General features: G+C 40.2%; 1 protein-coding gene across 1 annotated transcript in view; it reads left to right on the top strand.

Moving 5' to 3' along the window:
• sema4ba (sema domain, immunoglobulin domain (Ig), transmembrane domain (TM) and short cytoplasmic domain, (semaphorin) 4Ba) overlaps window positions 1–18,564 on the top strand; it is a 46,908-nt gene extending 28,344 nt beyond the window's left edge. The window contains exons 3-15 of the mRNA XM_058074617.2: window positions 5,664–5,824; window positions 6,744–6,806; window positions 7,210–7,308; window positions 8,619–8,730; window positions 8,816–8,932; window positions 9,182–9,339; window positions 11,364–11,545; window positions 12,673–12,823; window positions 12,964–13,174; window positions 13,978–14,093; window positions 14,540–14,697; window positions 14,791–14,882; window positions 16,611–18,564. Of these exons, the coding sequence (XP_057930600.2) occupies window positions 5,664–5,824; window positions 6,744–6,806; window positions 7,210–7,308; window positions 8,619–8,730; window positions 8,816–8,932; window positions 9,182–9,339; window positions 11,364–11,545; window positions 12,673–12,823; window positions 12,964–13,174; window positions 13,978–14,093; window positions 14,540–14,697; window positions 14,791–14,882; window positions 16,611–17,383 (2,393 nt within the window). The 3' untranslated portion in view covers window positions 17,384–18,564. The remainder of the gene's footprint in view (window positions 1–5,663; window positions 5,825–6,743; window positions 6,807–7,209; window positions 7,309–8,618; window positions 8,731–8,815; window positions 8,933–9,181; window positions 9,340–11,363; window positions 11,546–12,672; window positions 12,824–12,963; window positions 13,175–13,977; window positions 14,094–14,539; window positions 14,698–14,790; window positions 14,883–16,610) is intronic.
• Window positions 18,565–18,820: the final 256 nt, after the last annotated feature.

Here is an 18,820-nt window from a genome sequence, read left to right as displayed (position 1 = left end):
ATCTGTGTTTTTTTTATCTTGTGTACCCTGTTACATTGTATACTAGACATTTTTCGTTGCCGTTATTTCTATTTGCTTTCTATGTTCACTTTTGACTGACACTGACGAGTGGTAACACTCCAAATAAATTTGAACAACAATACGGCATACAGACATGAAATAGTGAATGACTAAGTTGTATCGTAATTTCCGGACTATAGAGCGCACCTGATTATAAGCCTCACCCACTACATTTTTAGAGGAAAACCGATTTTGTACATACACAAGCCGCATGTATATAAGCATGTATAAGCATGTATATAAGCCGCATGTGCCCACATTAAAACATATTTACAAAGAAAGAAGGGTTTTATTACCTCTGAAAGCTCTTTTTTGTCTTTTTACATTGCTCCAGTTCTTCCCGCTGCCGTTTCCAGCGTCTCACCATCGATTCGTTTATGCCAAGTTTACGTGCAGCAGCTCTGTTTCCTTCTATCGGACAGCTCGATTGCTTTTAGCTTGAAAGCTGCGTCATATGCCTTTCTTTTTGCATTTTCCATGATGAGGGTATGTTCACGCTAATTTAATTTATGCACAAGACAAGAAGTTGCAGTCTTGCTCGACGCATATATTCCACCGGTCTTAATCTTACCTTTTCTACTCGAGAGCCCCTGGCGGCCGTTAGAAAAATTACATAATTTGGCCGCATCACTGAATAAACCGCAGGGTTGAAAGTTTGGGAAAAAAGTAGCAGAAAAAGTAGTAGAATTTACGGTAGTTTAAAGGGTACTAAGTAGAATGTGGTTAAACTATATATGTTTGGATCTGCACGGCACTATAACCTTCATATACTAAACACAATGAATATGCATAACATTTTTTCACCCTGACCCATCACGTTTTTTGGAAATCACATAGCTTTTATTTAATGGAAAGCTGAAAAATACCTAGAAAACTTGCTATAACTTAGTTTTCTTTTGTAAAATGTTGCTTTCAAAGGTAGCTTTATTTGCACCATATGTGAACTTTATAGGGCTGTACGGTGAAGGAGTGGTTACTGCACAGGCCACACAGTTAGGAGACCCACGTTTGATTCCAGAGATGACCGAGGGGGTTCTCCCCGTGCATGCGTGGGTTTCCTACGGGTATTCCAGTTTCTTCCTACATTCCAAAAACATGCTAGGTTAATTGGCGACTCCAAATTGTCCATAGGTAATGTGAGTGTGAATGGTTGTTTGTCTATATGTGCCCTGTGATTGGCTGGCGACCAGTCCAGGGTGAACCTGCTGATGTCCTGCACTCACAAGTGTAAGAGCTGATAAAGGAAGACCCTCAATAAGGGAGGGCACTGACTGAATCAGTGTGTTATAGCTGCCCTACAAAAGAAAGCACTTAGTGGGCTGTCACCAAAGGACAAATGACTCCTTAACTCCCCTCTGGAGGGCATGTTTCAACCTTTTTAATTATGCCCGTACGTTTTTTGGGACCCATCTGGAAATCGTCTTTGAGAGTGTTTAAGGATCTCTCTCTAAGCCCGATGTAATTAATTCTCTCTAAATAGATCAGCAAAGTGTTTAAGGCAGCTCTTTCAAGCGGTGTCATTTGCAGAAATGAGTCTTAATGACATAATAATGGGAATGATCTCACTTTGCTGACAGCTGCCAGAGGTTGTGAGACCCTAAGTGCACTTGTTATGTGCTTCCCTGAAGGGCCGTGGATGTCACAGTCAGATAAAGCAGCTCTGTCACACTCCAAAAAGAAGTGACTGTATTTCTAGAGGTGGGGGGGCCTTCAGCTCTGCCTCTATTTTGTGTCATCCCTGTAGGACATATTCACAGAGATGGGATCAGTTGTGGAAGCATCTGCACTGATTCATTTATGGGTTGGGTTTTCTGGTATGGCCGTTTGGTAGCCCTCATCACGTTGTGCCTTGTCCGACCTGTCTCTTTACATTATCTCTGTGGTACCGCACATTTCTGGGATTTTTCACAAATGTGCCCCCTAAGAAAGTTAAAGAAAAACGGATCTTTTTTATGAATTTTCATCCACAATCCATACATGAGACATGTCTTTCTCTTTACTGTGCATTCTAAATAAGCTATTAAAACAGCTAAAAAAAGAGGCGGCTCATTAATGCACATAATGGGACACACCTGTTCAGCCTCCAAAAACCTCCAACAACGTTTCCATGCTGTGACCATGTTTTTGTACAATTTAGTACAGTTTATATTCATATCAGTATTTGTACTTCGATCATATTAAGCATTCCCGGAACTTCCTTCCTGGATGCACTGATTTCACATAGCAACATAGAAATATACACTATACGTAACATTGACTTTTTCAAACACAAAACACAAAAACAGCACATTGGCCACACCTCTAACATGTCGCATTACCTTCCGTCTGATGGTGCTGGTGCGCTATGAGTGAGTTGTTTGGGGCTTCAGCTACTGCTGATATTGCATCATCTAATTATAGTTAGTAGTTAGCCTAATTATAGTAGTTAAAGGTAATAAACCAGGTGTCTTTGTTAAGAGCTTTTTGTTTCCAAAATTACTTTTTTCTGCTTCCAGACCAGAAATGCTTGACATTAACCCTATGACACCTGAACTTTTGAGGTTAGGGGGTGCATGTTGTGTTTAAGGGCACACTCCCACTAGTCAGTGTATGCAGTGGTTGGGCACACTTGACATCGAAACTCTGGTTTGTTTGACTTGTGTAAGTGCTCTGATCCATTGTAAGGTGTGGTACATGGTCCACTCCAGGAAGAGGTGGGCCTGTACAGTACAGTATTTCACAACAGTGAGTACACCGGTCACATTTCAAGTATTTTTATTACAGTACATGACACATTCTCAGAATGTGTAGCAATTTTTACAATCATTTTCCATTCTATGTATATTTCGAAATTGTTAGTTGTAGGTGAGTTGCGATTGGCTGCCGACCAGTCCAGGGTGTGCCCCGCCTCTCGCCCAAAGACAGCTGGGATAGGCTCCAGCACCCCCGCGACCCTCGTGAGGAAAAAGCGGTAGAAAATGAATGAATTTTCCATTCTATGTATATTTCGAAATTGTTAGTTGTTGCGATTGGCTGCCAACTAGCCCAGGGTGTGCCCCGCCTTTACATTATTAAGGTAGTGCTAGATAACAATGGTGCTCACTCTAAATATTCACAATTTGGGAACAATTTAGGTGACGTGTCGTCACTTGTGTTGCCAGATACTTACACAATAATGGTTTTCAGTGGATAGTAAAATCTATACTGCTATACAAGCTATACACTGACTACTCTAAACTATATTCAAGTTTGCTTTTTATAGTATTGTCCCAAGTATAACACACTACAGTATAATAATAATAAAAATATTTTTTGAAATGTGCGAGGTGTACTCACTTTTGTAATCCACTGTAGCATAAGCAAAACCTGCTGTATAAGTATGCCATCCAACAGTTAATGGCCCCACAAAGGATTAATGCATTAGTAGCCAGTGTGTCCATGCAAGCAGATGATTTATGTTCCCTGACATTTTTAGTGTTAAACTGTGTGTGGCTGCAAGCCCTTCTCTTTTAACGATCCTCAATTAGTGGCCGTCCATTGTTTTTTTCCTTATCGCTTGCATTGCCCGAACATCATTTATGTGCTTTAAAGGGGAACCGTGATGCTTTTTCCACTTTTCTGACCTACAAATGTTGTTAGAATGTTGTATTCTCATGGTAAACAATGCCAAAGTTTCAGATAACAAGGGTTACGCAATTGGAAGAGAGCCCTGGCGTTGTAAAGCTGGAGGTTTGTGATGTCACACATAGGTGGGCTTCCTTATATGGGTGTGCGCTGTCGGCGAGATACGCTCTCTGACCTCCCCCAAGCTCTGCTTGTGTTTACTTTGTTAGCAATGGCTCATATGAAGTGTTTCTTTGGATGTAAGGGAAAGACACATTTGTTAACAATTCTTAACGATGCATCAGGCACAAGTGGTTGGAGGTTATGATTCCCTACCAACAAAAAAAAAATTTCAATCTGTCAACGGCATTTAACACTGGACTGTTTTGTGAACATGGGCCAGTATGCAGCTGGACTAGCCGACAAACTGTTTTTGAAGCCTGATGCCTTTCCAACGTTACTTTGTCAGTGTCCTAACTGTGTTTATTTTGTGTTCGTCATGGAACAAAAGCGGTTGTCGGTGTAGCATTATAGAGTGTGCATGCAGGGAGTGGGGATGCAAATAGTACCATTTACTACCAAAGTTTTTCAAACATTATTAGTGTTTAAAAAGCATGTAATGACCTAACCATAAAATGCTAAAGCTACTTACCAATGAGAGACGTCTACAAGTAACCTCTTTTTTTTTTTTTAGAAACTTCTGACTGTCCAGTCTCTACTTCCGCATAGGATTCAGGATCCAACACATATGGCTGTATGTTAAAAGCGGTCATTTTAAAAAGATAAATCACACTTTATTATCAATTCCTATACCGTTTATCAACGGTACTCGGGAGTGTGACAAACCACAGTGGAGTGGGTGTGCCTGGAGGCGGGCCGTGGGTGAAATAAATTCAAACAGACCGTTTTCACAAGAAGCACAAAATCCAAAGAAATACAACTGGATTAGGTGCAGATTATGGAAGATCAAGAAAGCTTTCTGTGCTGTTATGTTGTTTAGCTGCTCTATAGGAGTCCACAACTCAATACAAAGGGCAAGAGAAGAGCAGAGTCCTAGCGGTGTACAGTGTGCAAAGATTAACCTCTTGAGGTTTCATGCACAAATAAGGAAAAATTTAAATGAGGCCCCTGTTGCTACGACGATGGACTTCTAGTAACATATTGCTCCTCACGTTGAGAGGAAATCACTTTCCCTTATGTAGTGAGCGAGTGAGTTGTTAGATGTTATGTGACCTTTACTGCAGGTAATATTGGAATCTGTTTGATTTAATAATAACAGCATGTTGTAATTGTACTACTGTAATTATTTCCAACTGTGTATTTTGTTTTGATGCAGTATAAATCTGCCAAATTTGTCAAAATTGATTTAGAGGCGGCCTAATTATAGAAAAAAAAAGCTGGCTCACGTATTGGAATTGGAAGGTATTTTATTCTGTTCTCCTCTCTTAAACCATGCATTTTCTTTGTATCCCTGTTTAAACCGCATACTTCCTGGTACCACCCCATACACATTCCATACACAAAAGGCATAAAGACCTCTTGGTCTTTCTTTCACCAGTTACCTTATACATTTATCAACATGCTCAAAGCAATGGTCCTGTGTCACCTCTACGGTTTTTCACTGCCTGTGTTTGTGCTGGCTTGCAATTAAGGCAGATTGTTGAAGCTGGCAGGCAAATAAAAAGGCCTTCAGGCTGTTTGAAATCTCAAACACATGAGCTTTTAAAGCAGTGATTAGGGGGAGTTGGCGATTTAACCCCTGGCTGCAGTCAGGAGGCACTAATGTGCTTTGGAGTAAAGCCAGACACCCATTGTGATAGAAATACGTGTTTGTTGTTGTCTTCAGGGTCATTTTAGGTGTAAAGTGGCATAGGGATAAAAATAGCGAGACACTTGGCCATCACAGTTATCATGAAAATAATATTTGTGAGGTTCATAATATCTGTTCTAGTTCATCCCATGGGGTTTTTATTATTACTGTGCCATCCCTGATCTGTTCTCCTCTTCCTCTGTCTCCACAGATGCAGACGAGAGGGCATCCAGAAGTTTCTCAGTCAGAGGGGTCTTCAACTTCACATCTCTGCTGCTTAGTAAAGAAGATAACAAGCTGTACATTGGCGCTCGAGAACTTCTGTTCGCGCTCAACCTGTCAGACATCAGCGAAATGACACTGCACAGAAATGTAAGAAAACACTGTGACACAGTAATTCAATGAAATTATTGTCATTTGTAGGAAGTTTCCATTGAAAGTTTAGAGAAGGAAGTATACAAAAATACAAATTGGACAATTTATATGGAAATTAAAGGCATAGTTCAGATTTTTTGACATGAAGTTTTATGACACCCCCATAAGCAGTGAAGTCTTCAGCATAGAAAATGGATGGGATGATTTGCTGATTTATTTTTGACATGTTCAACTCTAATACAGTTAATGGAATGGAATGGCCTTTATTGTCATTATACAAGATGTACAACAAGATTGGAGAGCTTCTCCTTTCAGTGCAGTGGTCAAGTTAAAAAAAAAGTATACAAAAAGTAGAGTAAAAAAGACAATTTAACCAGATATATACAAGATATACAAAATATACGCACAGGAGCATATGCAGGAGCAGACATATTGCAGATATATTAATTTTAGTGCAATGATAAATGAGTCTTAGTGCAAATAATGACTGGTGTATACAGATGAGTAAAAGTCACATATGAGTGTATTGTATTGGGTTGTGAAATAAATAAATATGTTTGAGGTAGTAACAGAGGCAGTGATGGAAATATTGCACATTTGCATTATGCTAATGACCGGGCACGTTGTATGTCTGAGTTCAGGGTGGTGATGGCCCTTGATACAAAATGATACAATACAATACTGTACATATATATATATATATATATATATATATATATATATATATATACACAGAATACAGTATATCCCAGATTATGTTTTTCAAACTTCTTTTGTAGACAGACAGGTAGAATTTGAGTTTATTTCCATAGAAAATTCCTGCAATATTTCACTCCTAAATATGTTCCCTGGGGCCTTGTGGTGTCTCCAAACCTTTTTAAATCACACTTGTCTTATATTACTGTGCTCTTTCCAGCTCACATGGAAAACTCCAGACAGGAAGCGAGACGAATGCAGTTTTAAAGGAAAAGACCTGCAAGTGAGTCAACTGGTGGTCTTTGTAAAGTCAAACACTTGACATAATTTAGCACAAAATTTCCTGTCAACTTCTAACTTTACATTTAACCACAATATATATTGCATCCTTTATCCTTTATAATGTTCCTCGTACTGAATATACACATTAGGCTTTGCGATAATGCTGTTTTTGTTAACTTGACTGGACCAAGAAGCATTGCTTTATGTACACTACTAGCATTAAGGGATGCTGATTGAAATGGCTTGGATTGTAATTGAATTTGTTAGAATCCAACCATTTCATGCATCATTAAATTGATATCTGTCATTATTGGGAGTTGGAGGCATTTGATGTGTTTTTAGTAGCATACGTTTTATTGTTTTTTATGTGAACTCATTTAGTCTTCCCTATGTGTGCGCTACAGACTGATTGCTTCAACTACATCAAGATCTTACTGAGAGTGAACAGCACTCACCTTTACGTGTGTGGAACCTACGCCTTCAGCCCCATCTGTGCTTACATCGTAAGTGTTGATTGACTCTCATGAGCTGCGGTGCGTGGTAGGTATGTAGCCCACGTGTACAGTCATCCCTCGCTACATTGCAGTTCCATCACTCTTTTTTTCAAAAGTTAAATCATTTTTTTTAATTTATCGCTGTTTTGTGGTTTATTATGGCCTATTATTTGTAAGAAAATATTGAAAGACAAGTAGTATGTAGTATTCTGGTAACTAGGTGTCAGTAATGGTACATGGATGAGACATGACGTCATACAGTTTTACATTATCTTCACGCGACATAGAATCAGCCATGGCATGTTCGACATGATAGAGTGAAAAAAAGTTCTCCTCCCGTTCCATGTGAAAGTGGTAAAAAAAATTGCGGTAAGACATTTTTCTATGGTCTAACTATGAAAATGGGCTGCACGGCGGCCGAGCGGTTTCGCACGCAGGCCTCACAGCAAGGAGACCCGAGCTCAATTCCACCCTCAGGCATCTTTGTGTGGAGTTTGCATATTCACCCCACGCATGTGTGGGTTTTCTTCAGGGACTTCTTCCCACGTTCCAAAAACATGCTAGGTTAATTGACGACTCCAAATTGTCCATAGGTATGAATGTGAGTGTGAAAGGTTGTTTGTCTATATGTTCCCTGTGATTGGCTGGCGACCAGTCCAGGGTGTACCCCGTCTCTCGCCCAAAGAGAGCTGGGATAGGCTCCAGCACCCCCGCAACCTTTGTGAGGATAAGCAAAACGCAAATGCAAAAAAGCAAAAAATTAATGAATGAATGAACTATGAAAATTATGAATTTTAGTGAATTAATTGAACCCTACTTCACAGAAATTCACCTATTGCGGTCATGTCTGGAACCAATTAACCACAATAAAAGACGAATGGCTGTACTGTATCCCTTGTGGAATAAAATGGTTAATGCATAAAGATAACAGTATAGTAACATAATGTAGTAACAGTATAGTATAGTAACATAGTTACATAATAGTAACATACAGTAGATCACATTTCATCAAACATTTTGATTACAGTATATCTTTTAAGGGGACAATAATACAACCTGGATGTACTTTTGGAGTAGTCAGTGTACAGCTTGTTAGCAGTATGCATATAGAAAAAATGTACACACAGCCATTATTGTCAAAATAGCTGCAGGTGTGGCGCCACATGGGTAGCGGCGGTTCATTGAGGGGACTATGAATTCTGACATGTATTCATGTAATTTCCATAGTATTGTCCCTTAATAAAATATATTGAAATGGATGGTGAAATGTGCAGGACTGAATATGGACCAAAGACCAAAAGAGTTATTTTATTTTCTAGAACACTGCCAACTTCTCCCTCGTCAGAAGCAACTCTGGCGAGATTGTCACAGAGGATGGACGGAGCCGTTGCCCCTTTAACCCTGAGTACAAGTCCACCGCCATCATGGCTGGTCAGTAAAATCAGTCAGTAAAATGTAGTTTATTTTGATACTTCAGTTGAGATGGGCGTGTTTATGTTGATGTGTTGTGCTGCAGATGGAGAGCTGTATGCTGGGACAGTCAGCAATTTCCAGGGGAATGAACCAATCATTTATAAGAGTCTCAGCCAAGGAACTGCTCTAAAAACGGAAAATTCACTCAACTGGCTTCAAGGTACAACTTAACATAGTCACATGATATTATTGCGTAACTGAAAAGGAGTCAGAAGAAGCAGAGCTTATTCATTCCTACCTGCATCAGCAATTAATGATAATCACTTCCTGTTTTTAAATGTTTAAAATGAAAATTCATACAATTCTAAAGATAGATTTTTATCAGAAATAACCTTCTTGTTAAACCTGAAGTACGTACATTACAGTAAATCTATAATGTTGTATGTATGAATGTATCATTCTCTTCCAGACCCGGCCTTTGTGGGTTCCGCTTACATCCAGGAAAGCCTGCCCAAGGGCAACCCTGTGGGTGATGATAATAAGATTTACTTCTTCTTCAGTGAGGCGGGAAAGGAGTTTGATTTCTTTGACAACACCATCGTGTCACGCATTGCTCGCGTGTGCAAGGTCAGTGATCCTCAAAGACAAAGGGTCAAAATAAAGACAGGGAGAGAGAATTGTTTGTTTTTCCCATCTCAGCAACTCCTACTTGACAGCCGCTACTGTGTATTTAGTGTAATTATTCATGCAAAAGCTCCTGTATATTACATACTATACATAATCTTTGAGAAATGTCAATCTTGCAAGAGCCTGTTCTTGAATTATTTGTTACCAAATACATTCCCTTACCACCTCATTATGTATGTATGTATATGCATTAGTTTTTAACAGCCTCTTGATGGAAGGGATAGTGTTGCTTTCGTATTTAAATACCACTTTATTTAAAAAAAAGAGGGATTATAAAAAGTGCTATTAGGAAGTCAAGGGGAAATATTGTATAATGCTTCTTTGCTAGAAGAATTGTTACAATAAGGCTCCCTTAGGGTCATATGTCATTTCAACTCCCAGAGCGCTGCCATTTCTTATAATTAAGAAATCCTGAAGTGGTCCCTACTGACGCTTTTTAAGAAAAACCCACTATTTCGTATTTCTTTCTTGTCGCACAGAACGACTTGATTTAATCCAACATTTAGTATATGAGGGAAAAAACATGCATTACTTTTACGTATTGTGCAAAATGCCAGAATAGGACATATATTACATTAAAGGTACAGAACTTACTTATTACTTATTGGCCATTATACATTCATACTTGTGATTTTATAAATTTATAGTGCTTAGTGTACACACTGGTATTTTTTTCATTCACAAACTCTATACAGTAAAGTGCAGTAGAGATTTGACCGGCAGCTTTTGTGACATAATGCAAATATTCATTCATTCATTTTCTACTGCTTATCCTCACGAGGGTCGCGGGCGTGCTGGAGCCTATCCCAGCTGTCTTCGGGTAAGAGGCGGGGTACACCCTGGACTGGTCATCAGCCAATCACAGGGCACATATAGACAAACAACCATTCACATTCACATTCATACCTATGGACAATTTGGAGTCGCCAATTAACATTAATTATACTTTTAAAGCATATTCCTCTTTTTCTTCACATCATTCCTTCATGGTGTCTTCTGCCATTTTAACACTTTGGCCGGTGTAGCATTCACATGTAGAAGTGTAAGTATTCAGTGTAAGTATTCATCCCAGGAAATGCCATTTTGATTTGGAATATTTGAGTTGCGTCACACAGTATATCATAGAAACTGCCCAAGTACATATGTTCTTTACTTTTATTTGCTCCCACAACAAGAACACAGTGTGAACGCCAAGCAAATCTTATCAAAGTGCGTACCAAGTATCTTTTTTAAGTTTTACCGGTTTCCTCCCACATTCCAAAAACATGCTAGGTTAATTGGTAGACTCCAAATTGTCCATAGGTATGAATGCGAGTGTGAATGGTTGTTTGTCTATATGTGCCCTGTGATTGGCTGGCGACCAGTCGAGGGTGTACCCCGCCTCTTGCCCGAAGACAGCTGGGATAGGCTCCAGCACCCTCGTGAGGAAAAGCGGTAGAAAATGAATGAATGAATGAACCTCCAGACCAAGACTAGGAGAGTCTTGTACCACTAATATACAGGCAAAGGCGGTCTTTGTATGCTTGTCTACTGCACCAAAAACACACTATTATCAATGTTGTCAATTGATAGGCAGCTTTGCTTCCTTGCCTTGTTGATTTCAAAAAACAAAAGAGTGTTTTTAATCCAAGCCAGTATTTTATTTTTCTTTCCTCCAATTTTCTCCTGCAGGGTGTAGTTGTGATATGGGCAGGGCACTGCACTTTGACTTCTTTTCTTTTTTACCCGCTCCAACAACATCTATTCAAACTGCCTTTTCATCATCTTGAGCGTGTATACACATCGTATTTAATGTACAGTATGCAGCTCACATTGTTATTATTTAATGTCTGTCCCAGCCTGTTCCAACATGTCATTGGCACCTGTGCACTTCAATGTTGCATTCTTGCACACTCTACTGGTCAGATGTGACACAGCTCCAACCAATCCATCTTTATTTAATTTAAATGAGCTTCTTGTTGCAGGGAGACTTGGGAGGAGAACGGGTCCTGCAGAAAAAGTGGACCACCTTTCTCAAAGCTCAGCTTTTGTGCTCACTGCCTGATGACGGCTTCCCGTTTAACATCATCCAGGACATGTTTGTGTTGACACCCAGCCCGGGGGACTGGAAGAACACTGTGTTTTATGGTGTCTTCACCTCTCAGTGGTGAGGATATTTATCCTTTTCCTTTGAAATGCATGACTATTATTGACACTATGTTGAAGAATGTTCATGCATGTAACATATGCATATTGGATTGGGTAGCTGCTTTGGGAAGAAGTAACAATAACATTCGCAGAAAGACAATGGCTCCAATATATGATCTCAATAAAATATAATAAGTGAAAATGGTATTAAGCAAAAAAGACAAAATACAAATATAGAAATATGTATAATAATAAAATATGAAAAATAATATATAAATAAATGCTAATTAAATAATAATAATAATAAATGAAAATATGTTTTTTGTAATATTTTCATTAAAATGTAGAAATAAAATCAAATATATTAAGATCTTTGATAAAGTAGATTTTAGCTGGCAAGCTCCTCAAATGATGGAAAGCTCTGAATTGATTTGCTTCACTTAGTTTTTCATAGTAGCGGAGAGAAGGGTGAAATTTTATTTTGCAGCCCTGCAGGCATGGCGGACATTAAGCATACATACTGTACGTATTAAGGCTTTTATGTATGCCTTATAGTGTGGAAAATACGGTACATATTACCAGTACTTTTTAATTTCTGATAAATTTTTGAGATTACTGCAATTTACAATTTTCCCTGCCATGTACAACCATGTAGGGTGGATAATCCCCACATTTGCGTTTCAGCATCTCATTTTTGTTAAAAAAAAATAAAATAAATTATATATATATATATATATATATATATATATATATATATATATATATATATATATTTGTTGGACAATATTTTTTCCATAAAAAACACTTCTCATTCTCACTAAGTTGATAATACTTAATATGTGATAGTGACACATATTCATAAAATATACAAATACTGTATACATAGATATAAAGTGCATCCGTGGCTGGTCAGTTACAAGAAAATATCATTATAGTTGCAAACTAGAAAAGGAACAAAACAAACTTTTTTTTTAAAGATACATTTCAAGCATAACTTTCACCTGGGCACAAATATTTGTTTTCCTATAGTTTTTTACGCAAAATACGTAAAAGACGTTGGATCTGGCGTTAGGGTTTATAAAAATGTATAACTACATCTTTGTTATTGAATGTGTTCAACTTGGTTGTTTTTAATGTAATTTTAAGGTATAATGGTGCTTCAGGAAGCTCTGCTGTGTGTTCCTTTACCATGGAGCAAGTGGAAAAGGCCTTCAGCGGCCGTTACCGTGAAGTCAACAGAGAAACCCAACAGTGGTACACTTATAACCATCCCGTCCCTGAACCTCGACCTGGAGCGGTGAGTCCCGTCCTGCCAAGACAAACATGCAGGCACCACACATCACACCAATAGTTTTAGGATGTTTTTGTTAGTTTGTAAAGTTTGTTTTTTTCTGATTTGCGTCATTTCCTAAATCTGATTTTGTGTCACCTTTGCAGTGTATCACGAATGGAGCCCGTAGCCAGCACATCTCGTCATCACTACACATGCCAGACAAGGTGTTGAATTTTGTCAAAGATCACTTCCTCATGGACAGCGTACTCCGCAGCCAGCCTCTGTTGCTCAAACGCCACGTTCGCTACAGGCAGATTGCTGTGCATCAAGTGCAGGCGGTGCACAAAGCCTACCATGTGCTCTTCATTGGCACCGGTAAACTTATTATACTTTTTTTTAAAGCCGTGTTTCCCAATCTCTATTGCACTAAGACACATATTTTACATTAGAAAAATCTCATATAGACCATGGCAACAGGAGGATAAACATGTTAATTATATGCCTTTTGCCATCTAGGAGAAGAGCATTTCTGTGTTTTGCCTGTCACTATACGTGGCTGACAATGATAGATGACCAAACACACATTATTTGTAGCATTTTCTGACCATTCATTCATTTTCTACCGCTTATTCTCATGAGAGTCGCAGGGGTGCTGGAGCCTATCCCAGCTGTCTTTGAACGAGAGACGGGGTACACCCTGGACTGGTCGCCAGCCAATCACAGGGCACATATAGACAAACAACCATTCACACCCACATTCATACCTATGGACAATTTGGAGTCACCAATTAACCTGCAAACTCCACATAGAGATAGCCGAGGGTGGATTTGAACTTGGGTCTCCTAACTGTGAGGCCTGCGCGCTAACCACTCGGTTGCTGTGCAGACATTTTCTGACCAATTAAGTGAAATTGGACAATTTTCCGTGGAACAACACATCACTAATGTGCCTCGGCTTAGTGGTTGGGAATCACTCCTTTAAGGACACACAACAGAGAAACCTTGAACAGAAACACTATTTCATAGTGAGGTGGCCTTTTGTAGAACTGTAGAACTGTATCTACAACTCTGGCTTCACAGAGATAATAATGCTAACACTCCAAATTGTACTACTTTTATGGTGTTTGAATTCGCCTTATGTTATGGCTTGTTATGGTCAACCTGTGTCTTTTTTCTAGATGATGGCAAACTCCATAAAGCCATAAGCGTGAAGAACAAGATGCACATTATCGAGGAGATGGTGCTCTTCCGTGACTCCCAGCCAGTGCAGCACATAGAACTAGACTCTGAAAGGGTAAGGCACTTTTGCAGAGCTCTCTCATTGTGGAGAGCCATAACAAGCGTACTAAATGCATTGACTGTAAATTAAACAGACCGTTTGGGTTGGAAGCAGGAAGTCAATTAAAATACTGCAGAATCAGGAAGATCTAGAAAGCTTTCTGTGTGGGTTATTGTATGTAGGTGATCTATCGGAGTCCACAATTCAATCCAAAGTGCCGAAAAAGAGCATAATAGGTTCCCTTTAGGAATTGTTTCGTCAGGTAATAACTGGACCTAAACAGTGGCGCTGGTGATGATCACATAATCTGAATGAGTTCATGTTCAAGTTCTTTATTTACAAATACATTGTTGGACAAAAGAGCGTGTTCAATGAACACACTCTTTTGAACTCGTTTATGCACACCACTGACAATGACTAAATGTATTGCACTCTTTCTCACACTTTCTTCTCTTCCTCAGGGTCTGCTCTATGTTTCCACTTTCTCTGAACTGGTGGAGGTCCCGGTAGCTAACTGCACTAATTACCAGAGCTGCGGGGAGTGCATCCTCTCCAGGGACCCTTACTGCGCCTGGAATGGCAGGCAGTGTGTTGATGTCAGACAGGCTCCACCAAGCAAGTATGTAGTCGTCTGTTTTTTTGGGGATATTTTGGCCTTCAAGGCAGACATTTCGATGGTAATTTGTAATAAGAAGAATGTGTATCTTTGCAGTGTGTTGCAGCAGGATGTGGATAATGCAGACGCGGCAGCTATTTGCACCAAGACAGTGGCTAGTGCACGTTTTGCTAAATCTGCACACACACGTAAGTATAGTCATTGGTTACTTCTGTAGGTACAACTGCACAGTCTAATGATTGATATACAAGCATCAAAAATCCAATGATGAAGTCAATTCATTCTTAAAAGTGGAGTTTAGGTGTTTATTTTTTATCAAGTGGCTATCGTTTAGTTGGGAATGACACGTGAAAGTGGCAAAAGTGTTTTTTTGAGATATTACTGAAAACTTTGAGATGGGCATGCAACCTGTGCTGTGAAGCTCCGGCCCGGTGTCTGCTGTGCCATGCCGCCGAGCAATGCCGTGCATACATTACATGAGGAATTTAGGGGGAAAAAAGCAAACATGCTAACTGTTAGCATGCTAGCATCTAGCGAGATGGCACTATATAGCGAAAGCGTCAAGGCGATCCTACAATATCCCTGCATCATGCCATGTCTGTATTAGCCTTTAGATGTGAGGAATACAGCTCAAATGTTAACATGCTAACAGATACCATGCTAGCACCAAAAGTGCAGTGAAAGCATTCCTATATCATGCCATGTAGATGTAGGCCTTTAAACAGGAGTAAAATAACCAAAATTCCAACATGCTAACAGTTAGCATGGTGACACCTAGCAAGATAGCACTAAGTGGCAAAAGTGCCAAGGCAGTTCCATAGTGTCCACACATCATCCCATGTGTGTATTTTCATTTAGATAGGCATACAAACATCAAAATAATAACATGCTAACAGTTATCATGGTAGCATCTAGCAAGAAAGCACAAAGTCCCAAAAGTGTTAAGGCAGTCCCATAGTGTCCCGACATCATGCCATGTGTGTATTTGCCTTTAGACATGAGTAAATTAGCTAAAATGTTAACATGCTAACAGTTATCATGCTAGCACCAAGCAAGAGAGCCTCAAGTACCCAACGTGCCAAAGCTGTCCTATAACCTCCCTGCATAATGCCATGTGTGTATTTGCCATTAGACATGCGTACATTAGCTTAAATGCTAACATCCGAGCAATTAGGATGCTAGCACCTAGCAATATAGCATCAAGTCGTGAAAGTGGCCAGGCTCTAGCATTAGAGTTGAGAAGTTTATCTAGCCAAAGCCATTAATCACGTTTCTACGTGACCGTATGGCTGAGCTACAAGGCTGTGAAAAGTTTGTAAATTAAAATAATAACAGGTGTACCTAATCTAGTGTCTCATTTTTGAATGTTTTTGTTAATAGCGTCACCATGGTTACACAAACCTTCCCAAAAAATAAATTCCAACCTACTCCCAAATGTCCTGATTCCGGCAGTGTAACATGTTAAGAACATAACACAAATTCTGAAAATGGTAATTTCTTGCAATAATAAAGAATCGTTGAATAAAAATGCTGGATCCAGGCAGTGATTGGGATCACCCCAAACTTTTAATCTGTACTTCCATATCCCATTTCCGACAATTCCTGAAAATTTCCTCCAAATCCATTCAGAACTTTGCAATTCAGTTTGAACACAAACAAACAGATAAATGTCGGCAAAACATAACCTCCGCACTGGACTTGGTAATTATCATAACAAAATCATAAATGTACAGGTAGTGGGTATCTATGAATATTTGTTTTTAATCCAGAATAGTCCATTCCAGTTATGTATGTTTCGTAGTGTGGTAATTCATGTAATGGTACAGCTGAATAAGATCCCATACGTGACCTTTCTGGCTGTCAATCAAAGATGAGTATGGTGACATGCAGCATGAGTCATGTTCATCTCCCCGCAGGAACGTCATCATGTCAGGTGATCATTATTCCCTCCAACACCTTCCAAGTGTTGCCGTGTGTGCTGCGCTCCAATCTGGCTGACAGAGCGTGGGTGTTCAGTGAGAGTTCGGGTCACTTCCATTACCCCAGTCCAGAGGGGGGGCTGGTGGTGTTTGCTCAGGCTGCCCAACAGGAGACCTACGAGTGCTGGTCTGTGGAGGAAGGTTTCCGACAGCTACTGGCAAACTACTGCGTGAGGGGCGAGGCCAAGCACGAGAGCACCACTCAGATGGGCCGCACACGGGCACCGGCCATGTCACAGGACGAGTTTGTCATCCTTCCCGGCGAGGCTCGCTCCCCGCAGATCAATACCAAGACCTACTGGAACGAGCTAATCGTAGTGTGCGCCCTTTTGGCGTTCTCTTTGCTGGTCTTTTCCCTGTTTGTGGTGTACAGGCACCGCGACCACATGAAGTCCATGCTCAAAGAGGGCGAGTGCCCCAACATACAACAGAAGAAGCCCAGAATGGTGGTGAAGCCCGCTGAGAACTTGCCGCTCAACGGCAACGCGGTGGCCACCTCGGTGGCGGATCACAAGGGCTACCAAACACTTCACGACAACTACATCTGCGGCACACCGTCCCACGAGTACTCGTCTCCTGACAACAGCAAGAGCTTCTCAGAGGCAGAGAAGAGGCCTCAGAACTTACAGGATAGTCGAGTGGAGATCTCTTCTACCAGCCCACGGCCTCGAGTTAGACTGGGATCGGAGATAAAAGACTCAGTGGTGTAAAGATTCACCAGGAGGGACACCTTTTAAATGAATATGAGTGACAGTGCACCTGCTGAAAGACTCCTCGGAGATGGTTAGGTTGGGGGGGGCGGGGGGGGCTGGATTTCATCACATAACTTTTGCACTTTGTCCTCATCTGTGCTGTTCCTGTGGTTCATGAACATTTCTTTTGATGCATTCACAGCGCACTGACCGCCTTCAAACTTTTGGTGCTTTCACAATATTGCTCAAAAACAGAATGTAAGTTGTGCTTGCAAAAGGCCAAGTTTGCACTGTGCTAAAGTAGTTCCCATGACATAATGGGGGGCAGGGAACCATATAGTATACCATTCAGGCCCCGCAATACATTTCTAAAAAAACCCACAAATGCTCATAATATATACCATATTCATCTGAATATAAGACAGCCCTGATAAAAGTCGACCCCAGATCCGTTTTTGGAAATATTTTCATCATCTCATGTCATGAGTGGGGGCGGCACGGCGGTCGAGTGGTTAGCGCGCAGACCTCACAGCTAGGAGACCAGGGTTCAATTCCACCCTCGGCCATCTCTGTGTGGAGTTTGCATGTTCTCCTCCGGTTTCCTCCCACATTCCAAAAACATGCTAGGTTAATTGGTGACTCCAAATTGTCCATAGGTATGAATGTGAGTGTGAATGGTTGTCTATATGTGCCCTGTGTTTGGCTGGCAATCAGTCCAGGGTGTACCCCGCCTCTCGCCCTGAAGACAGCTGGGATAGGCTCCAGCACCCTCTGCGACCCTCGTGAGGATAAGCAGTAGAAAATGAATGAATGAATGTCATGAGTGGCATCAAGAATAGATCTGACTGGCTTGGCGCCATCTTGGCTTATTTCCACTACCCTTGTTTTTGATGTAAACAAGAGCAGAGCAGATAAAGAGAGCACAGTTAGACTTTTGTAATATTTACCCTGCAGTCCGTCCTTAATACTAACACTTTGAAGAGATGTAGTAAAATATGTCCGTACTCCTAGTTGATACTTTTCATTGGGGTTGTTTTGTCAGTCTGTCAGCCAATAACAGCCAACCCATCACTGAGGCTATGCACTATCTACTGTACTGTAGCAAGGTCAACTCACAGCACACTATTTAACAACAAACATCAAAGGCAAAAGAATAAGAAATGAATAAAAATCCAGAGAAACAAAGTATAAAAAAAAAATACACTGTATAACATATAAAGACACCAAGAATCCTCTTTCACTATACATGCAATGAAGGGAATAAAAACCTGTTTCAGGTATCAAGATAGGCAGTCTATGCAAAAGCACTTCATATGAAGTGAATATAATATAAACCATACGAGTAAGCACAAAGACGCTATCACTTGAGGATCAATAGCACTGCAAATAAGCACATTCATTATATTTTAATTATCACAAAAAGAGTCCATTATAGCAATTCTTGATCTAAGCCCG

The sequence above is a fragment of the Doryrhamphus excisus genome, linkage group LG1, assembly GCF_037039965.1.
Source record: "Doryrhamphus excisus strain RoL-2023G ecotype Guam linkage group LG1, RoL_Dexc_Guam_v1.1, whole genome shotgun sequence".
NCBI classification, from domain to species: Eukaryota; Metazoa; Chordata; class Actinopteri; order Syngnathiformes; family Syngnathidae; genus Doryrhamphus; species Doryrhamphus excisus.
The sequence above is the reverse complement of the archived record's forward strand: the minus strand, read 5'-3'. Positions and strand labels throughout refer to the sequence as shown.